Consider the following 18,106-nt stretch of genomic DNA (forward strand, 5'->3'; position numbering starts at 1 on the left):
GATAGTGGATGCCCAATAACCGTTAAATGCATTTCACTTCAGGGTTTACTGCAGAAGGAGGGACACAAGAGATATGCGTATTCTTCTTTTAGATTTTTAAGCATAAATGAAAAAGAAATGGAATTCCCATCAATTTACAGGTTGATCATGTGTTCATTAAGGACAAATAATGCTGTATTGAAACTAGGAATATAACGGAGCAGAATGAAACTAATCAGGGTATATTAAGGTTTCCTTCAAAAAATAAATCAACTTCATTTCATTTTGGAGGTCAGTCAGTTGAAGTCATTTTCCATTATACTCTGGGTTTTTATAACAGACGATGGCTAAATTTATAGACAAATTTATAAACATTGCAGGAATCAGCTTTACTGTAAAACTATTACATTTTGATTCCCATGAGCTTTAAAATTTTCAGTAGGGGAAATTGCAGAAGTCCCTGTTTTGGACAGCAACTGTATACTTCTGGATTGCAGTCTGCAACTTTAACGACACACTGATTTATCAAAATTCTGTCATCAGCTACAATATAATATTGCATACTGTTTCAAGGTAATCAATTTTTTAAAGTGCACTTTAAAATATTTAGATAACAACATCAATAATATGTTGTACACGTTAATTCTATCTTCACCTTTTTCTTCTGTAGATGAATTTGTTTCTTCTGTACAATTTGCAGTCAATTAATTCATTGCAGAAATGCTAAGCCCGCCCATCAATCCCTCCATCAAGGGGAATGAAGTTTATTTCTGTCTACCCTATTTACGGCCATCATAATTTTTCACATATCAAACACATTCCCACTGCTCCCCAATCAGTCTCCTCTGCTCTAATGAAAATAACCCTAAGTCTATCTTCAGATTCCAGAACTGCAGGTGATAGCCATTGGCCTAACCAACATGTTATACAGCTACACCATAACCTCCCTGTTTTTAATCTCCATGCGCCTCCATACTTCCAAGTTCAAAGGCACTTGGTGTCAGCTCGAGGGACACCCTCCAACATTAGGAGGGGAAGGGTAGAGGGGACTCCTGAGAACCACCCTCTATGCCTTTGCAATGGACCCTGTGTAAACCTCACTCCTCCCCACTTCCCACTTTCACTCACCTGTGCCATCAACGATCATGGGTCTTTGAATGATGTCATACTGGGAACAGACAACCTGCACCAGCATCCCACCAATGGCACTGCTCAGCAATGAAGAATGGCCAACCTCTGACCAACAGCTCTTGTTAAGTGGGCCCTGGGGGTCCTTGATCCTTGGGGACACAATCACTTTGGTCAGTGCCTGAATAGCACTTAATCCAGGTGATTCTTCCCAAAAGAGGTGATACGGGGCCTCTATCACCTCCATTATGCATATATCTCTCTTTCAACCCAAAATTGATTCAGCACAAGGTGTCAGCCTCAACTCAGTGTCCATTTTGTTTGCATTTACTGTGAAGCACTATACAATCTTGCTATAAATACAAGAAATATTTTCTCTTTTAATATCAGGCATTTTAAATTCAAAATTGTGGATGTCCCCACCTTCCGCTGCCACCGCATCTGCCCAGTTGGGTTTTCCTCCCATAATTTGAATGCAATGGGATCGATGTGCACTTCAATGTTTAGAAAACCATTATATCACAATAAACACACAGTAATGTCCTTAGCTTTTTGATGCTATTTTAGTTTACCTGAATATTGGTTAGAAGTGTTTCTATTGAAGATAGTCCATCAGCGAATAAAAATGGAGCAGGAAATCCAGGTGGCAAGGCTTGCCCAGCCATGTGAAACTTTTCAATGCTGGTTCTGATGGCAGGCATCATGAGCTGAGTCTCATCTACACAGCATAGAAATGAAATCATTAAGTAATGAAAGGATTCACAATACAAAACAGTATAATTCTAGAGCATGAAATCCATGTGGAGCAGCAGGCATTTGTAACTGGAATGATGCAGCTAAGAAATGGCACATTTGTGCAAAGAGATCAAAATGTTGAAATCACCATTGTGTACCTTTGCATTCCTTTAGCTCCTTTCAATTATTTGATTATTTTAGAACTTATAACCAGTGTTTTGAAGCTGATGAGTTGACTGGGTAAAGAAGTTACTGAGAAAGAACATAGATCTATGACATCAAAGACACAACAGTGCAACAAAGAAATGTCAGAACTCTGTCCACCATTCTCCTTTCAGAATGTGGAACTGAATTTATATTATTAATTTGTGGGCTATGTGTATCCTGCAAAATATTAAAACACCAGTGTGCAAACATTTTTTTAATGACCAGTTTAGCCACCTTGCTTTAGAAAAAACATCACCAATCATTGGAAAGTGCCTAAACATTCTTGAATAGAAGTATAGCTCCTGCTGCATGAGCTCCCAATTAATTATTGTATATTTTAAAAGCATAAATTGATATGGTATTGTCTAAATTTTAATTTCCCCAAATCTCTTGAAGATTCAATGTTTAGCTATGACACACAATATTATTTCCCATTTATTACTCCATAATTAGACTTCTGATTCCTAATTGCATGTTAAAAAAAAACCCTTGATCTGTAAAAAATAAACCTTCTATCATCTTATTCATAGCATTACCTTTGGTTCACAGATAAAATTTAACAAAGCATAGTTTTTGAAGTCCTGCCATTCACTTCTCTCTGCCCACTGTGTTCATTGAGGAAAAACCTGAGGCCACAAAATAGATGTAGGTGTCATAAATACAGGCAAATTAAACTCTCTTTTTTCAAACTGGTTTGGGGAATACTATTCTAGTCATACAGTCATAGAGATGTACAACATGGAAACCCTTCGGTCCAACCTGTTCATGCCGACCAGATATCCCAACCCAATCTAGTCCCACTTGCCAGCACCGGCCCAAATCGCTCCAAACCCTTCCTATTTCATATATCCTTCCAAATGCCTCTTAAATGTTGCAATTGTACCAGCCTCCACCACTTCCTCTGGCAGCTCATTCCTCTGTGTGAAAATGTTGCCCCTTAGGTCTCTTTTATATCTTTCCCCTCTTACCCTAAACCTATGCCCTCTAGTTCTGGGCTCCCCGACCCCAGGGAAAAGACTTTGTCTATTTATCCTATCCATGTCCCTCATAATTTTATAAATCTCTATAAGGTCACCCCTCAGCCTCCGATGCTCTAGGGAAAACAGCCCCAACCTGTTCAGCCTCTCCTTATTGCTCAAATCCTCCAACACTGGCAACATCCTTGTAAATCTAAATCAGCTGTAACTAACATACAGAATGCCTGTTTCAAGGCATTGTAATGCTAAGAATTATCTTCACCATAAATTACATTTAAATCTATGGATATTACAACATATCTTTCCTTATCCCATTAGCTCAATAACTGACCATTTGTCTGTAAAGTAGAAGACTAGTTGCTTGAATCTTTGACACTGTCCAAACTTTGTATCTTGATTGAAGAGTTTCACCATCAGAGCAAGTTAAATCACTCTTCCAGACAGTTCACCAAACAATATTAGGAATGTCCAAGGTCTAACCTGTCTTGTTTCCTAACTCAAAGCATGATCTATGATCAGAAGTCTCAAAAGTAACTTTAAAAAATGAGAACAAAATGCATTTCTAACTCTGAATAAATAATTTCCCAGTTTTCTGATTGCAATGCTAAATTGAGTGTTGTTTTATACTGACCATGGTTAATGGCTTGCACTGTTTTTGCAATGGTTCAAGTTCAATGATCAATAAAGTTTGGGCTGTATCTATTGCAATACTTCTTTCCCACAAGCAAACATCCATCTCCAATCCAACAATTCAGTGAGATAAAGTCACCCATGTTTCGCCTGGTATCTAGAGATTGCTTGTCATCCTTTTATTAAATGTCTTCCTGTTGTTTAAAACTTCATTTTTTATGTTTGGTTTCAGTCATTGAAAATATCTGAAAAGTTGCCAGGAAATCTGTCTCCACAGTGCTAGGGGCCTGAACCGGTATAACTGCTCTTCAATCTACAGCTGTCACTGCTGAAATAATTCATTGCAAAACAGCCTGAAAACTGAAATGTAAAACAAATATGGATGATAAGATATAAGGTCATATAAATTTTGTGGGCTGCATGTCTGCACTTTTGCAAGATTTTCCAGCAAATGTCATGTAGGATTCATTTCAAAGCATTTAAGACAATTTCCCTTTTACTGACTGAGTGTAACAGTGGACATGTTGATGTTGACTAACTCCCTGCTCCCACTGGATCATACACCACTCTTGGTAATCAGCTTGTTAAGAACTGATTAGTGAGTTCTTAATGCCAACAGTGACATCTCAGCTTGAGGCTAGCAGCTTCCTCATTCTAAAATCGATTCGTTGCGTTAGTGGATGGTGAGTCAGTGATTCACTTGCTTCCCTCAGAGTGGAAGTAATAGCGAGGGAGGTGTTGGAGTCATGAACAGGGTGGTGGCTTTTAGCAGTCACCTTCCTCTCTCCCCCATCCCCCCCCATTCGCAAACTGAGCAGGTAGGTCACCCTTGTTACTCCAAACAGGTAACCAGCTCTATTCTCCCCTGCTGGGAACGCAGGTAACTGAAGAGCTGATGAGTCAAAGCCCTTAAATGGTCAATTAACTAACCACTTAGAAGATGTAATTGCTTTCAAGTCAGGAGTCCCCTTTTGAATATTCTTGTTCAGTGCTGGTGAGAATGTGAAATGAGAATTTCTCCACGAGCAACTCACCAAACTGTTTCTCATTCTCACCACTTCACTCCCCATCTCCTGGGGAGAAAAATTACATTTACATTTCAAAATTCTATTCTATTTGAAGAGAACGGCATGTGTGCCTTAGAATTTTTTTATCTCTCTCTGCCATTTTTTGGTGATATTTTAGAATGCTCTTATCATAAATGACCAACTTTGCCTCTTGCCTCCTCCTTCTCCATGGGTCCTGACTGCCAGCAACATAGTTTTTGAAAAAAACAATTGCTTAAATGTCTAAACTATCTCAGTCTGTTTCAATGATAATTCAGTTTCCAATAATTTACTTTTCTCATGTGGGCAAAAATTTCATACCTTTTGGTGAACAGGGAGTATTCATGCAAGCAGGAAGGAATTTTTTTGTATTTTTTTTGGAATCAGTCTGTTCGGTGATGTTATGACACACACGTGAAGTAGGTGGGACATGAACCCAGGCTTCCTAACTCAAAAGTAGCATCACCACAATTGTGAACACAACAGCTTTTTGGCTATGAAAGAACATAACAGCTTTCCCGCTTCTGCATGTTCAGGCCAATAGGAGGGGGTGGGAGGTCTTCAGTTAACAGGTGAAACCCCCACCACCCCCATTACCAACTTTAAATTCCGTACATCACGATGCAGCTACGCCAAAGTTGTTCCATAAAGTTAGCAAGGGTAGTCTGTTCAATGGGAACTAGCTAGCCTTCCCTGTAAACTGACTGAATGTTTTAATCATCAGCCCTGCAAACAGTAGAAATGTTACATCAGCTGGAAAATGAAAGCAAAACAAGCTGTGAAAACCTCCTCCTCATTTAAAATGGTCAATTGTGATTAGAAAATGAGAAAGCCTTCACTCTACCTGATTGTCATTTCACATCCTTTGGAAGTGTGGCTTCAGGTCATTCCACCTCCATGGTTACAACTGAAGAAATGTCGGAAATTTGAGAAGGAATCGACCATTCTATCCTTCATGCCTACTCTACCATTTAATAAGATCATGACTGATCGGATTGTGGTCTCAATTCAACTTCCCTGACTTCTCCCCCATAAACTTTTACCCTCAACCTGGATAAATTTAATGACCCTGTTTTCTAGGGAAGAGAATTCCATAGAATTCCAAGAAAATTCTCCACTTGTGAGACATCTTATTTTTAAACTAATCTCATCAAGGGGAAACTCCCTGGTATCCACTCTAACGAGTCCTCTTAGGATTACATATGCATTACCAAGAACACCTCTCATCCTTTTAAACTTCAGTGGGTACAAGCCTAACCTGCATAACCTTTCTCACACAAACTAACCGCTTCATCCTAAGCGTCAGTCAAGTGAACTTTTTCAGACCAGCTTCTACCATTATATTCTAATGCAAAGTTTTTCCAAATAAGAAGGCCAAATTGTTCATAGTCCTCCAGACATGGTCTCGCCAAGGTTTTCTGTACAGGTGCAGTAAAACGTTCCTACTTTTACTTCCCATTCACATTGTAATAAACACCACCATCCCATTTACCTTCCCAATTACCACCTGTACCCGCTCGCTAACATTTTGTGATTCTTGTAAGAGGATTAATGCTAGTTCTGCCTGATGCCGTTGTACTCTTATTATCCTGCTATAGCCTTTTGAATGAATTTTACCAATTTCCATTGTCTCATGTTAGGCTAGTTGGCCTGTAGTATCCTGCTGCTTATCTCCCTCATTTCTTGAGGAAAGTTATGTTAGCTATTTTCTTCAGAATCCAAAGAATTTTAGAAGATGATAACCAACACTTCTAAATCATCTCGTCAGTCACTTCTTTTAAAAGCTTGCGATGTAGGCCATCTTATGTTCTTAGCAAGGCACGTGGACCTGGATGTTTTCTAGGCACCTTTTCCATGGTGACCATTGACATTTAAGTTCTTCCCTCACATTTGCCTCCTAGTTTTCTACAGTGAAGACTGACACACTCTGCCTGTTCAATTTTTGCATTATTTCCAGAATTTCTTGCATTGCATTACTTCATTGCAAATCAATTTAAATCTTTGCCCTCTTGTTCTTGAAATGTTTGTGAGCTGGAGCAATTGTTTGCTGTCTACTCTGTCCAGACCCCTCATGATTTTGGAAACCTCAATCAATCTTCTTAGCCAACTTCTCTCCAAGAACAGCAACCCCAACTTCTTAAATATTAATTGAAGTGACCTAATCGCTGGAACCATTCTTGTAAATCTCTTCACTTTCTCTCTCCAATGCATTCACATTGCCCTAAATAGTGGCCCAGACCTGTACACAGTATTCAAGTTGCGGTCTTAACCATTGTCATATGTGGGTTCAGCATAATCTTGCTCTTGTAATCTCTGCCCTTACTTTTGATTAAAAAGCCTGGGAAGCTGTTAGGTTTACTAACCGCGCTCTATACTTGCCCTGCCATCTTTTTGTAACCCATATACATATTGTCTTTCTGCTCCTGTAGTTCCTTTACAGTGATACCCATTTTATTTCAATAGTAGGATGGCATGTAGAAAATAATAATCAAGTAGTGTGAACATCTATAAAGAAATTATACAGTGAGGGATAACCTGAGAGAGATTTCTTTGGATAAGACTGCTTTCACAAGTAAATGAAATAAATTACAGATTATTTCTCCCAGCACTCTCAGATTCCATAGGAGTTAAAAATGGGATTTAACTTGCATAATGACCATTTAAATATAGGTGTTCCTAATTATGGAAATTATAATTGGCAACCTGTTCTTCTAGAACTACACCAATATTATTCCGGTTACATCATAACTGGGTTATGAATAGCAAAATGGAAGGAAAACTATGAGTCCAAGCAGGAATTTATATTTACACCATGTATTGTAAAATAACAACATTGAGTGGATCAAGTTTGGGATTTTTGTTTGTTTTTTGGTTTGGTGTTTGTCAGTCAGTGAGGACTGACGTTGGTACCAATACCCAATGAAGATGTAACAGCTGTTTTGATGCTGATTTTTAGATAACGTGGCTGAGAATAAGAATTCTATGGAGGAAGAATGAAGAAAACTACTTCCACAAAGTTTTTTTTACACTCAGTACTACCGGGGGTTGAAGTTTTGCCATGTCCTTTTCAATTAGTACAGGCTGAGCAGGTTAGGAGTGTGAAAAGCTATTTAGGTTCCACACAGCAGCCGTTACTGAGAGGGCTGATTGCTTGTCTTGAGAGAAAAGTCTGTGACTTGTGCCAAACCCTTCCACTTTTCCAGAAGGAAATGAACAATCATAGGAGCTGCAGGCTTAGCACGTAAGGCTGGGTAAACCTTAACTGCCTTGATATTGACCTGAACCTAATGCTGGAGGCCATGAGGGAGAGAGGAAAGCTCTTCCTCCTCCTGCAGTGTTGCTGGATAAGGCCATTGCAATGTGCAGTAGGGATCCTTTCTACTTCACTGCCATCTTCCTCCAGCTCAAGTTTGTCAACCTTGTCTTCTGCACATACTCAATCTCTATGAGCTGTCTTCTTCCAGGTTCACTCATCTATGGAGCACCATGATGTAGAGAGTACAGCTGGCCGTCAACGGAATGGAAACTCTTGCAGTTGGAAAGCACCACCTGACTGGTCCTGGCATCAGAATCCCACCTTCAGAAGCCCGATGACTGACTTGTTCAGTAGCTCTCCAGTGAGCAGGTTGTATCAGTCACATTGCACTTGTGCCTTTTTCTGGGGTTCACAGGATAACTCTTGTCCCCAAGGATGCATTTTTGAGATTGACAGTGAAGGTCTGGAGCATTCTGGACTGGTAACTCCAATTTTAGCAGTAAATGTGTTTGATTCCCAGTGCCTTCCTGCCCTATATCCATCTGCTACACTAGGTTCCGCCCCTCCTGTGTTGCCCTTTAATGCCACATGGTCCAAAATCCAACTCATTACAACAGCTGAAGCTTCTGTTCTGGATAAAGTGGCTGCTTCAGTGTCCCTCATAGCCTTATTCTCCTACTCGATGCCCCTGTGATGCCAGATTGTTGCTGAACCCTTTATATCTTTAGAGCTCAAGTGCTAAAAGCCCATTGTCCCTTCAATCTCTGCAATGCCAAAGTCACCCCCTTACCAAACATCCAGTCCCCCTTTACCACACTAATCAGGAGCCAGGGTGATACGCTGAGGCAGTCATGAGGTGGTTACCCATTTTGTACCTGCCTCCCTTCAGTCGGTTAGCTTTTGTGTTTGTGCTTTTGGTGGGGGACAGCATAACGGGGAAAGCCATAGTGGTCAGGTCTCTGGCAATGAGCCTGGTTCTGTGGCTTAGAAGGGAAGGGGGAAAATTAGAAAAGCATTACTGGTAGGAGACTCAATAATGAGAGGAATGGACAGAAGATACTATGGTCATGAATGGGACTCCCGGAAGGTTTGTTTCCTCCCAGATGCTAGGGTCTGATCTAGTCTACAAGATTCTGAAGGGGGAGGTGAACAGCCAAAAGTCGTGATGCACATTGGCACCAATGGCATAGCTAGGAAAAGGGATGAGGATCCAAAAAGTGATTTCAGGGAGTTAGGTTGGAAGCTAAAAAGCAGGACGAGCAGAGTAGTAATCTCAAGGTTACTACCAGTGCCATGAGTTAGTGAGGTGAGGAACAGGGAGCATAACAGCACAACATGTGGCTACAGGGTTGGTGCAGGAGGGAGGGCTTCAAATACGAAGATCATTCTGGGGAAAGTGGGACCTGGAGATGAAGGACGGGTTGCACTTAAACTGGAGGGGCACCAATGTCCTGGATGAGCAATTTGCTGGAGCATGTCAGGAGGGTTTAAACTAGTTTGGCAGGGGGATAGGAATCAGAGCTACAGAGTTGTTGAACGGTCAGAAATAGAATGCAGAGAGTCTGTCAGGAAAGATACACAGTTGATAGGGCAAAGGGATGAGTCAAAGTGTGCCTGTTTCAATGCAAGGAGTGTCAGGCATAAGAGTGATGAATTTAGAGCATGGATCAGCACTTGTGACTATGATGTTGTGGCCATTACCGAGACATGGATTTCACAGGGGCAGGAATGATTGCTGGATGTTAGATTTTTTATACCCCACCCCGGTTCTTTTTAAAAGAGGTGGGGGAGTAGCATTGTTAATTAGAGATTGCATCACAGCTGCAGAAAAGGAGGTTGTTGAGGACGGTTTGTCTACTGAGTCAGTATGGATTAAAGTCAGTAACTGGAAAGGAGCAGTCACTTTATTGGGTGTTTTCTATTGACCTCCCCCCACTCCCCCAATAGCACCAAAGAGACAGAAGAACAGATTGGGCAGTAGATCTTGGAAAGGTGCAGATGTAACAGAGTTGTTGTTATGGGTGACTTCGACTCCCCAATATTGATTGGAACCTCCTTAGTGATGATGGTCTGGACGGAGCCGATTTTGTCAGGAGTGTCTAGGAAGGAGTCCTCACTCAATCTGTAGATAGGCCACCTGGAGGGAGGCCATGTTGGATTTGGGGCTTGGCAACGAGCCAGGCCAGGTGTCAGATCTCTCAGTGGGAGAGCATTTTGGTGACAGGGCCTCAACTACCTCACCTTTACCATAGCAATGGAGAGGGATAGGAACAAACAGTGTAGGAAGGTATTTAATTGGGGGAAGAGGAAATTATACTGCTATTAGACAGGAGCTGTGGAGTGTAACTTGGGAATAATTGTTCCATGGGAAGTGTACAACAGAAATGTGGGGGCTGTTAAGGAGCAGTTGTTGCGCGTGTTGGATAACTTTGTCCCACTGTGCAAGGCAAGGAATAGTAAGGTGATGGAGCCTTGGATGACTAGAGAAAAAGGAGCTTCTCATCAACAGGAAAAAGGAAGCTTACTTAAGGTTGAGGAAGCAAGGATCTGGCACAGCTTTACAGGATTACAGGGTAGCTAGGAAAGAATTCAAAAATGGACTGAGGAGAGCTAGGAGGGGGCATGAGAAAGCTTTGGCAGGAAGGATTGGGGAAAACACAAAGGTGTTCTATACTTATGTGAGGAATAAGAGAATGATCAGAGCGAGGGTAGTGCTGATCAGAGACAGTGGAGGGAACTTGTGCCTGGAGTGTGGAGAGGTAGGAGAGACCCTGAATGAGTTTTTTGCTTCAGCATTCATGAGAGAGAGAGAGAGAGAGAGAGAGAGAGAGACACCTTGTTGATAGTGAGATCACTGTGGACCAGGTTAATAAGTTTGAACAGATTGATATCAAGAAAGTGAATGTGCTGGAAATTCTAGGAAGTATCAAGATAGATAAGTCCCCAGGGCCGGAGCAGATATATCCAAGGTTACTACAGGAAGCAAGGGATGAGATTGATGTGCCTCTGGCGATGATCTTTGCATCCTCACTCTCTATGGGAGTAGTACCGGATGACTGGAGGGAGGTGAATGTAGTTCCTCTGTTCAAGAAAGGGAATGGAAAGGATTCTGAGAGATAGGATTTATGACTATTTGGAAAAACATAGTTTGATTAAAGGTGGTCAGCATGGCTTTGTGAGGGGAAGGCCATGCTTCGCAAACCTTATTGAGATCTTTGAGGATGTGACGAGACAAGTTGACAAAGGTCGAGCAGTGGATTTGGTGTATGTGGATTTCAGTAGAGCATTTGATAAGGTTCCCCATGGTAGGCTCATCCAGGTATGGGATACAGGGAGACTTGGCTGTCTGGATACAGAATTGGCTGGCCAAAAGAAGACAGCGAGTGATAGTTGATGGAAAGTATTGCGCCTGGAGGTGGGTGAACCAGCGGTGTCCCACAGGGATCTGTTGTTGGGCCTCTGTTCTTTGAAGTTTTCATAAATGACTTGGATGAAGATGTGGAATGGTGGGTGAGTAACTTTGCCGATAACACAAAGGTCAGTGGTGTTGTAGATGGTGTTGAGGGCTATTGGGGGCCATTGACAACAAGACATTGACAGGATGCAGAGCTCAGCTGAGAAGTGACAAATGGAGTTCAACCAAGATAAAAGCAAAGTGATTCATTTTGGAAAGTTGAATTTGAATGCTGAATACAGGGTTAAAGACAGGATTCATGGCAGTGTGGAGGAACAGCGGGATCTTGGGGTCTACATACATAGGTCCCTCAAAGTTGCCACACTGGTTGACAGGGTTGTTAAGTAGACATATGGTGTTTTGGATTTCATTAATAGGGAAATTGAGTTTAAGAGCTGTGAGGTTTTGCTGCAGCTCTATAAAACTCTGGTTAAACCACACTTGGAATACTGTGTCTAGTCCTGGTCGCCTCATTATAGGAAGGATGTAGATGCTGTGAAAAGGATGCAGAGGAGATTTACCAGGATGCTGCCTGGATTGGAGGGCATGTCTTATGGACAGAGGTTGAGTGAGCTAGGGCTTTTCACACTGGAGAGAAGGAGGAAGGGAGGTAACTTGATTGAGGTGTATAAGGTAATGAAAAGCATAGATAGAGTAGATAGCCAGATATTTTTCCCCAGGGCAGAAATGGTTGTCATGAGGGGTCATAATTTTAAGGTGATTGGAGGAAGGTATAGGGGAGATGTCAGAGGTTGGTTCTTTATGCAGAGAGTGGTGGGTGCATGAATGCACTGCCAGCAGTGGTAGTACAGTCAAATACATTAGGAATATTTTAAGTGACTGCTGGATGTGCACATGGATGGCAGTAAATTGAGGGGTGTGTAAGTTAGGTTGATATTAGATTAAGATTAATGCTCGGCACAATATCGTGGGCCAATGGGCCTATACTGTGCTGCACTCTTCTATGTAACCTGTCTGGCCACATTTTTTTTAAACAGAAAGCAAAAAATACAGCCTTACAAATTCAATCAGTTGCTGGTTAGCTCAGTTGGCAAGACAGCTAATGTATGGCTTGGAATAATATGAGCAACATAGGTTCAATTCCTGCTCCAGCTGAGGTAGATGTAGAAAACTTGCTTTGTGCTCTGCCCCATGTTTGATGCAGAATGATTCCCTTTAAGCTGTGTAATGTCTGCCCTCTGTCAGAGCTGGTGATTTACTGTTGATTTTAAGACCGGCATCCTTAAATTATCCTGGTGCCATTTCAGATTTTGAGTGATGCTAAAAAAAAATCAGACCTCAAGTTCCAACTCTGCTTTCAGGTATCTGCTGCCTACATCTGGTTAGAGTAGTAATTGCCTACTAACTTTAGAAGGGAGAAGAGATGAGAACATAAACTAGGATGACCACAATACTCCAACATATTCTTAAATGATCCTCCTTTTATCTTGTCTCTATTGCTTTTTTTGTCCTGTAGCAACGATGGAATTTCTAGTGGTGTTGGTCTCAGCCGTGTTTTCCCTGTTGTATCAAAGGATTAATAGTTAATTAGTGTTCTACAACAACAAACTAATTCCTGTAATATTTATACATAATGTATTTACAACTGCAAATCACTAAAGTGGTTAAACAAATATTTAGAATTTTAGATTTCCTTTTTGGGTAGGCTTTGAAATCTCTATCAAGGCTGATTCCACAGTCAAATAAAAAGAAGTTTTGGTATTTCTAGATGTGAAAATAGGTCATCTTTTCCTGGTTATAGTTTTCATCATGCAGCAGAATGGAATATGGGGCATTCTTACTACTTTATAACAGCACCAAAAAATGTGACCTGTGTGGCTAAACTGAAAACACACATACTTTTTTTGAGAGTGACCAACAGTACACTTTAAATGTATTCAATGAGATGGTTGATTTTTTTTTTTTGTTTTCCAATGCTAATTCTATTCACAATTTTAAGATTTGCAGCACAATGTAATTACTTCTCCTCCACCTCTAACCCAGTCTGTATTGGTCTTTAACTGCCATTTAAACTGAATTGATATTTTCATGCACCCAGCCCATCCCCCGTTCCCTAGTCAGCATCCCATCAGCACAGGGAAATAAATAAAAGTGTGAAAATAACCAAGGTATGATTCATTCTCATAATCTGCCCGTGGAGAAGCAAGAGGAGATCACACACTAGATTGAGCTTCTAGAAGAAGACAAATAGGACAGGTATGGCACTAAGGGTGGGAATTAGGATGACAGTAGCAGAGGTCACATCGATTTTCAATGATAAGATAACCTCTTGCTCTCTCCTACCTATTATTTATTGACTACCTATCGCATGAGAGAGAGGTTTTAGATGTGTTCTTAATGACATCATCTGGTTTCAAATTTCTTTTAATGTAATTATTTAATTGTTGTTTTTCCCTTTTCTTTGTCAATCTGATTGGAAAAGATTTTAAAATATTTAAAATATTTGAAACGTCTTAAATTGTCTGCTATCGACCTTCCAGAAACTGCTTTTCGGACAAAGGAGGCAGACTGCAGCCTGGATCCCAACGGTGAGATTTTAAAGCACATCTGTGATTATTTTGGGTCATAACTTCCAATTTCAGTCATTAACAAGTATTTCTGGTGCCGGGCCTCATTTTTGTAATGTGTTCTCTTGACCTTTCACTCCTTATGCACGATTTTCCGCAGCCGTTTACTGGTTTGATCCATGATGATAACAATGAGGCCCTCAAAAATAACCAACAATTTTTTTTCGGTACTTTTATAATTGAATCAATGTGCAAAATGATCACAGTATTTTAATGACCAATTTGTCTGTCTCAAAAAACATTTTCAGACTCTTGCCTTAGGCCAATATGGCCTGTTAAAGTGATTTGACTTGTGTACACCTATTTTGGGATTAATTTCAAACAGCATATGGATGACCACCATTACATTTTTACATAGATATTTTCAGCCAAGCTCCTCTAGCTACATTCATTTTTTTTATTGTGGCATGGCTGATAGTTAAGAGAGAATTTGGCAACATTTTACAAAAAAGACATGTGAGGTGAAGCAATAAATAGTATTTTTTTTAAATGCCTACCAGCACAGCCACTGTGTAGTAACAATGTGAAAATTATTTTACAACCAGAAATTGCAGCATTTGTAAGGCCGAAAGCATCCATTGATTTATAAGTTGTCACTGTGGGCTGATCATTCAAAGATATGAGAGATTTTGCTTTGTATACACAAGCCTAATAGCACCCTGGCAGCCAGAAATATTTGAGTAGCTAATGTGACCAAGGTCAAAATTAATCCAAGAGGGTTTAGTGTTTAAAAAAAAGTCTACAGATCACTTAAAGATATTTTTGATTCATTATTCGCACAACATACAGAGTCCAATATTTTCAAAAGTTTGATTTGCTAACCTGCAAAATGATCTATTCAACCTCTCTTAGCTTAAATGGCATTAAATCTGTCAAAATTAGTTCCATCTGTTCTCATGATTTTACCACAGCGTTTTCATTTGAAAGTGGCCTTTCAAAAGGAAAGTGTTCAGAAATGTTTCAAAAGTTGAAGCAGCCAACAAGAGCCAAAATGTTTGTCAAGCCCAGCTTTTTGAAAAATACTAAACCCACAATTGGATTGTGCCATTCACTTGTGACCAACTTATCCCAGTTCTGTGGAGTTGGGTGGTGTTTAAGGTAATGGTACAGAAAGTATAAAATCTGGAGTTGCATTATCTCCACCCAATCTGACAATGCGTCAGAATCATTTGGTGGAGAATCTAGTTGTCTCCTCCGGATCCTGATGAAGAAAAACATATTATCTCTTGCAAAACTGTTGCAATAATGATTAACTCGTTTTTAGATTTGTACCTATAGCTATCATACTTTAAACTATGACTTTTTATGTAAGACCAGTGTCACTTCATTTGAGTCTCACAGGTGGGTTATCCTCTACCGCTGATAATTCAACAGAACCCTTACACTTAGCATGTAGGGGGAAAGGTTGGAAGAGTAGAAAGAAGGGAGGGTTCGTATGGCATAGTGGTAGTGTCCCCACCACTGCACCAGGCAGCTCCAGAGGTGTGAAATAATTTCTCTCAATAGACTGATAAGAAAATATCTAGAAAGGAGTGAACTGTCCCAATGCAAAAGCTCTCAGAACCCAATGTGACATTAACAGTGAATATCATTACTTCAGGTAAGAACAGTGGAAGAATCTATCAAACAATAAAAAAAAGGAAATTCTGAAGACAAATGGTTTTTCACTTTTTAAATACATTACTGTAATAAGAAGATAGTCAGTCAGCAGCCCTCATGAAAGAAACAAGAGAGCGAAAGAGGCCCTTGAGAAGCCAGGCTTCAGGTCAGGGCCGATGAGGGGAGCAGAACAAGAATAAGCAAGAATTTTTTTTTTGTAATTTCAATGGGTTGTAAACCTTTGGCATTCTGTCCCCACAAAGGGCTGAGGAAGTTCTCTCTGTATGTCTAAAGTCAAGGTTTAATACATGTCTGATGACGAAAAGAGTTATGGGGATGGTTTGAGGAAAAAGCATTGAAATGTTCGATCAGCTGCGATCATATTTAATGATTTGGGTTGGAGCAATGGAGTATTCCTGTTCCTGTGTTCTTCACTCTGAGGAGCCCATGTCCCAAAGCACACCCACTCTGTGGAGGCAACTTGGAGCTCTGAATAATATTAGAGATTTCTGAGGTAAATGGGCAAAACCTTAAATGGTGCAAAAAAAACCACATAGGCTTGGAAGGATAGAAAAAAAGGGGAGAATAAATATTTTCAGTCAACCTGCTCAAACATATTGTGGTACACCACTGAAACAGCTGGGTCTTGAACCCAGAATGCTGCACCACAAAAGGCACAGGAAATGAGCATTCCCCCATCCTTCAAAATGAATGTCACTACCATCATTTTTCATAATGTGTGGCCAATGAGGATCAAAACAACAAGTTATACGGAGGTTCTGGTATTGGTCAACTTGTAATTGTGCAACAAAAGAGTAAATTGAAATGGATTTGAAGAAAAGATTAGATTAGATTCCCTACAGTGTGGAAACAGGCTCTTCGGCCCAACAAGTCCACACCAACCCTCCGAAGAGTAACCCACCTAGACCCATTTCCCTCTGACTAATGCACCTAACACTATCGGCAATTTAGCATAGCCAATTCACCTGACACACACACCTTTGGACTGTGTAGGAAACCAGAGCAAACCCATGCAAACACAGGGAGAATGCACAAACTCCACACAGACAGTTGCCCAAAGCTGGAATCGAACACTGGGACCCTGGTGCTGAGAGGCTGTAGTGCTAACCACTGAGCCACCGTGCCATCCCCAAAAGGCCTAGCAGAAGAAAAGGTTGGAGAGTCAGAAGATCGGGATGTATAGCTCCGATCGTGATTTTGCAGGTTGAATGCATGTGTCAGATTTGTTTACTTAAAATAAAAGTTGTGAAAGGGAACATTTATTTTTTTTAATTGCACTGCAAAATTAAGAAAACTTTAATTTAGCCCAAAATGAAAAAAGAAGCATCCATCTTAGCTGTAGAAGGTAGAAAACCCCTTTCAGAAAGTAGAAAATCACATTTTGACTATTAACTAAAGTAGGAAAAAACATCAGTAACCAGTACAGGTATAAAACATTGACGCTCAGTATAGAGTCATAGAGATGTACAGCATGGAAACAGACCCTTCGGTCCAACCTGTCCATGTCGACCAGATATCTCGACCCAATCTAGTCCCACCTGCCAGCACCCGGCCTGTATCCCACCAAAGCCTTCCTTTTCATATACCCATCCAAATGCCTCTTAAATGTTGCTATTGTACCAGCCTCCACCATTTCCTCTGGCAGCTCATTCCGTACACGTACCACCCTCTGTGTGAAAAAGGTTGTCCCTTATGTCGCATTTATATCTTTCCCCTCTCACCCTAAACCTATGCCCTCGAGTTCTGGACTCCCCAACCCCAGGGAAAAGACTTTGTCTATTTATCCTATCCATGTCCCTTATAATTTTATAAACCTCTAAAAGGTCACCCCTCAGCCTCCCACACTCCGGGGAAAATAGCCCCCTGAAGCTCAGATCCTCCAACCCTGGCAACATCCTTGTAAATCTTTTCGGAACCCTTTCAAGTTTCACAACATCTTTGCGATAGGAAGGAGACCAGAATTGCATGCAATATTCCAACAATGGCCTAACCAATGACCTGTACAGCTGCAACATCACCTCCCATCTCCTGTACTCAATACTCTGACCAATAAAGGAAAGCATACCAAATGCTTTCCTCAAAATCCTATCTACCTGCAACTCCACTTTCAAGGAACTATGAACCTGCACTCCAAGGTATCTTTGTTCAGCAACACTCCCTAGGACCTTACCATTAAGTGTATAAATCCTGCTAAGATTTGCTTTCCCAAAAATCATTACCTCTCATTTATCTGAATTAAACTCCATCTGCCACTTCTCAGCACATTGCCCCATCTGGTCCAGATCCTGTTGTAATCTGAGGTAACCTTCTTCGCTGTCCACCATGCCTCCAATTTTGTGTCATCTGCAAACTTACTAACTGTACCTCTTATGCTCACATCCAAATCATTTATATAAATGACAAAAAGTAGGGGACCCAGCACTGATCCTTGTGGCACTCCACTGGTCACAGGCCTCCAGTCTGAAAAAAACACTCCACCACCATGT

General features: G+C 40.8%; 1 protein-coding gene and 1 long non-coding RNA gene across 7 annotated transcripts in view; one reads left to right on the top strand and one right to left on the bottom strand.

Moving 5' to 3' along the window:
* dacha (dachshund a) overlaps nt 1-18,106 on the bottom strand; it is a 403,352-nt gene that overhangs the window by 42,432 nt on the left and 342,814 nt on the right. For all 5 annotated transcript variants that reach the window (XR_011964100.1, XM_072594911.1, XM_072594912.1 and 2 more), the window contains exon 7: nt 1,680-1,825. Coding sequence is in view for 4 of the 5 variants with exons in the window: in XM_072594911.1 (XP_072451012.1) it covers nt 1,680-1,825 (146 nt within the window). In the remaining variant the exon portion in view is untranslated. The remainder of the gene's footprint in view (nt 1-1,679; nt 1,826-18,106) is intronic.
* Nucleotides 13,573-18,106, top strand: part of LOC140495795 (uncharacterized) — a 62,529-nt gene continuing 57,995 nt past the window's right edge. For both annotated transcript variants that reach the window (XR_011964102.1, XR_011964101.1), the window contains exon 1: nt 13,573-13,629. This is a non-coding gene — a long non-coding RNA (uncharacterized lncRNA). The remainder of the gene's footprint in view (nt 13,630-18,106) is intronic.

This window comes from Chiloscyllium punctatum, chromosome 25 (assembly GCF_047496795.1).
Source record: "Chiloscyllium punctatum isolate Juve2018m chromosome 25, sChiPun1.3, whole genome shotgun sequence".
Taxonomy (NCBI): Eukaryota; Metazoa; Chordata; class Chondrichthyes; order Orectolobiformes; family Hemiscylliidae; genus Chiloscyllium; species Chiloscyllium punctatum.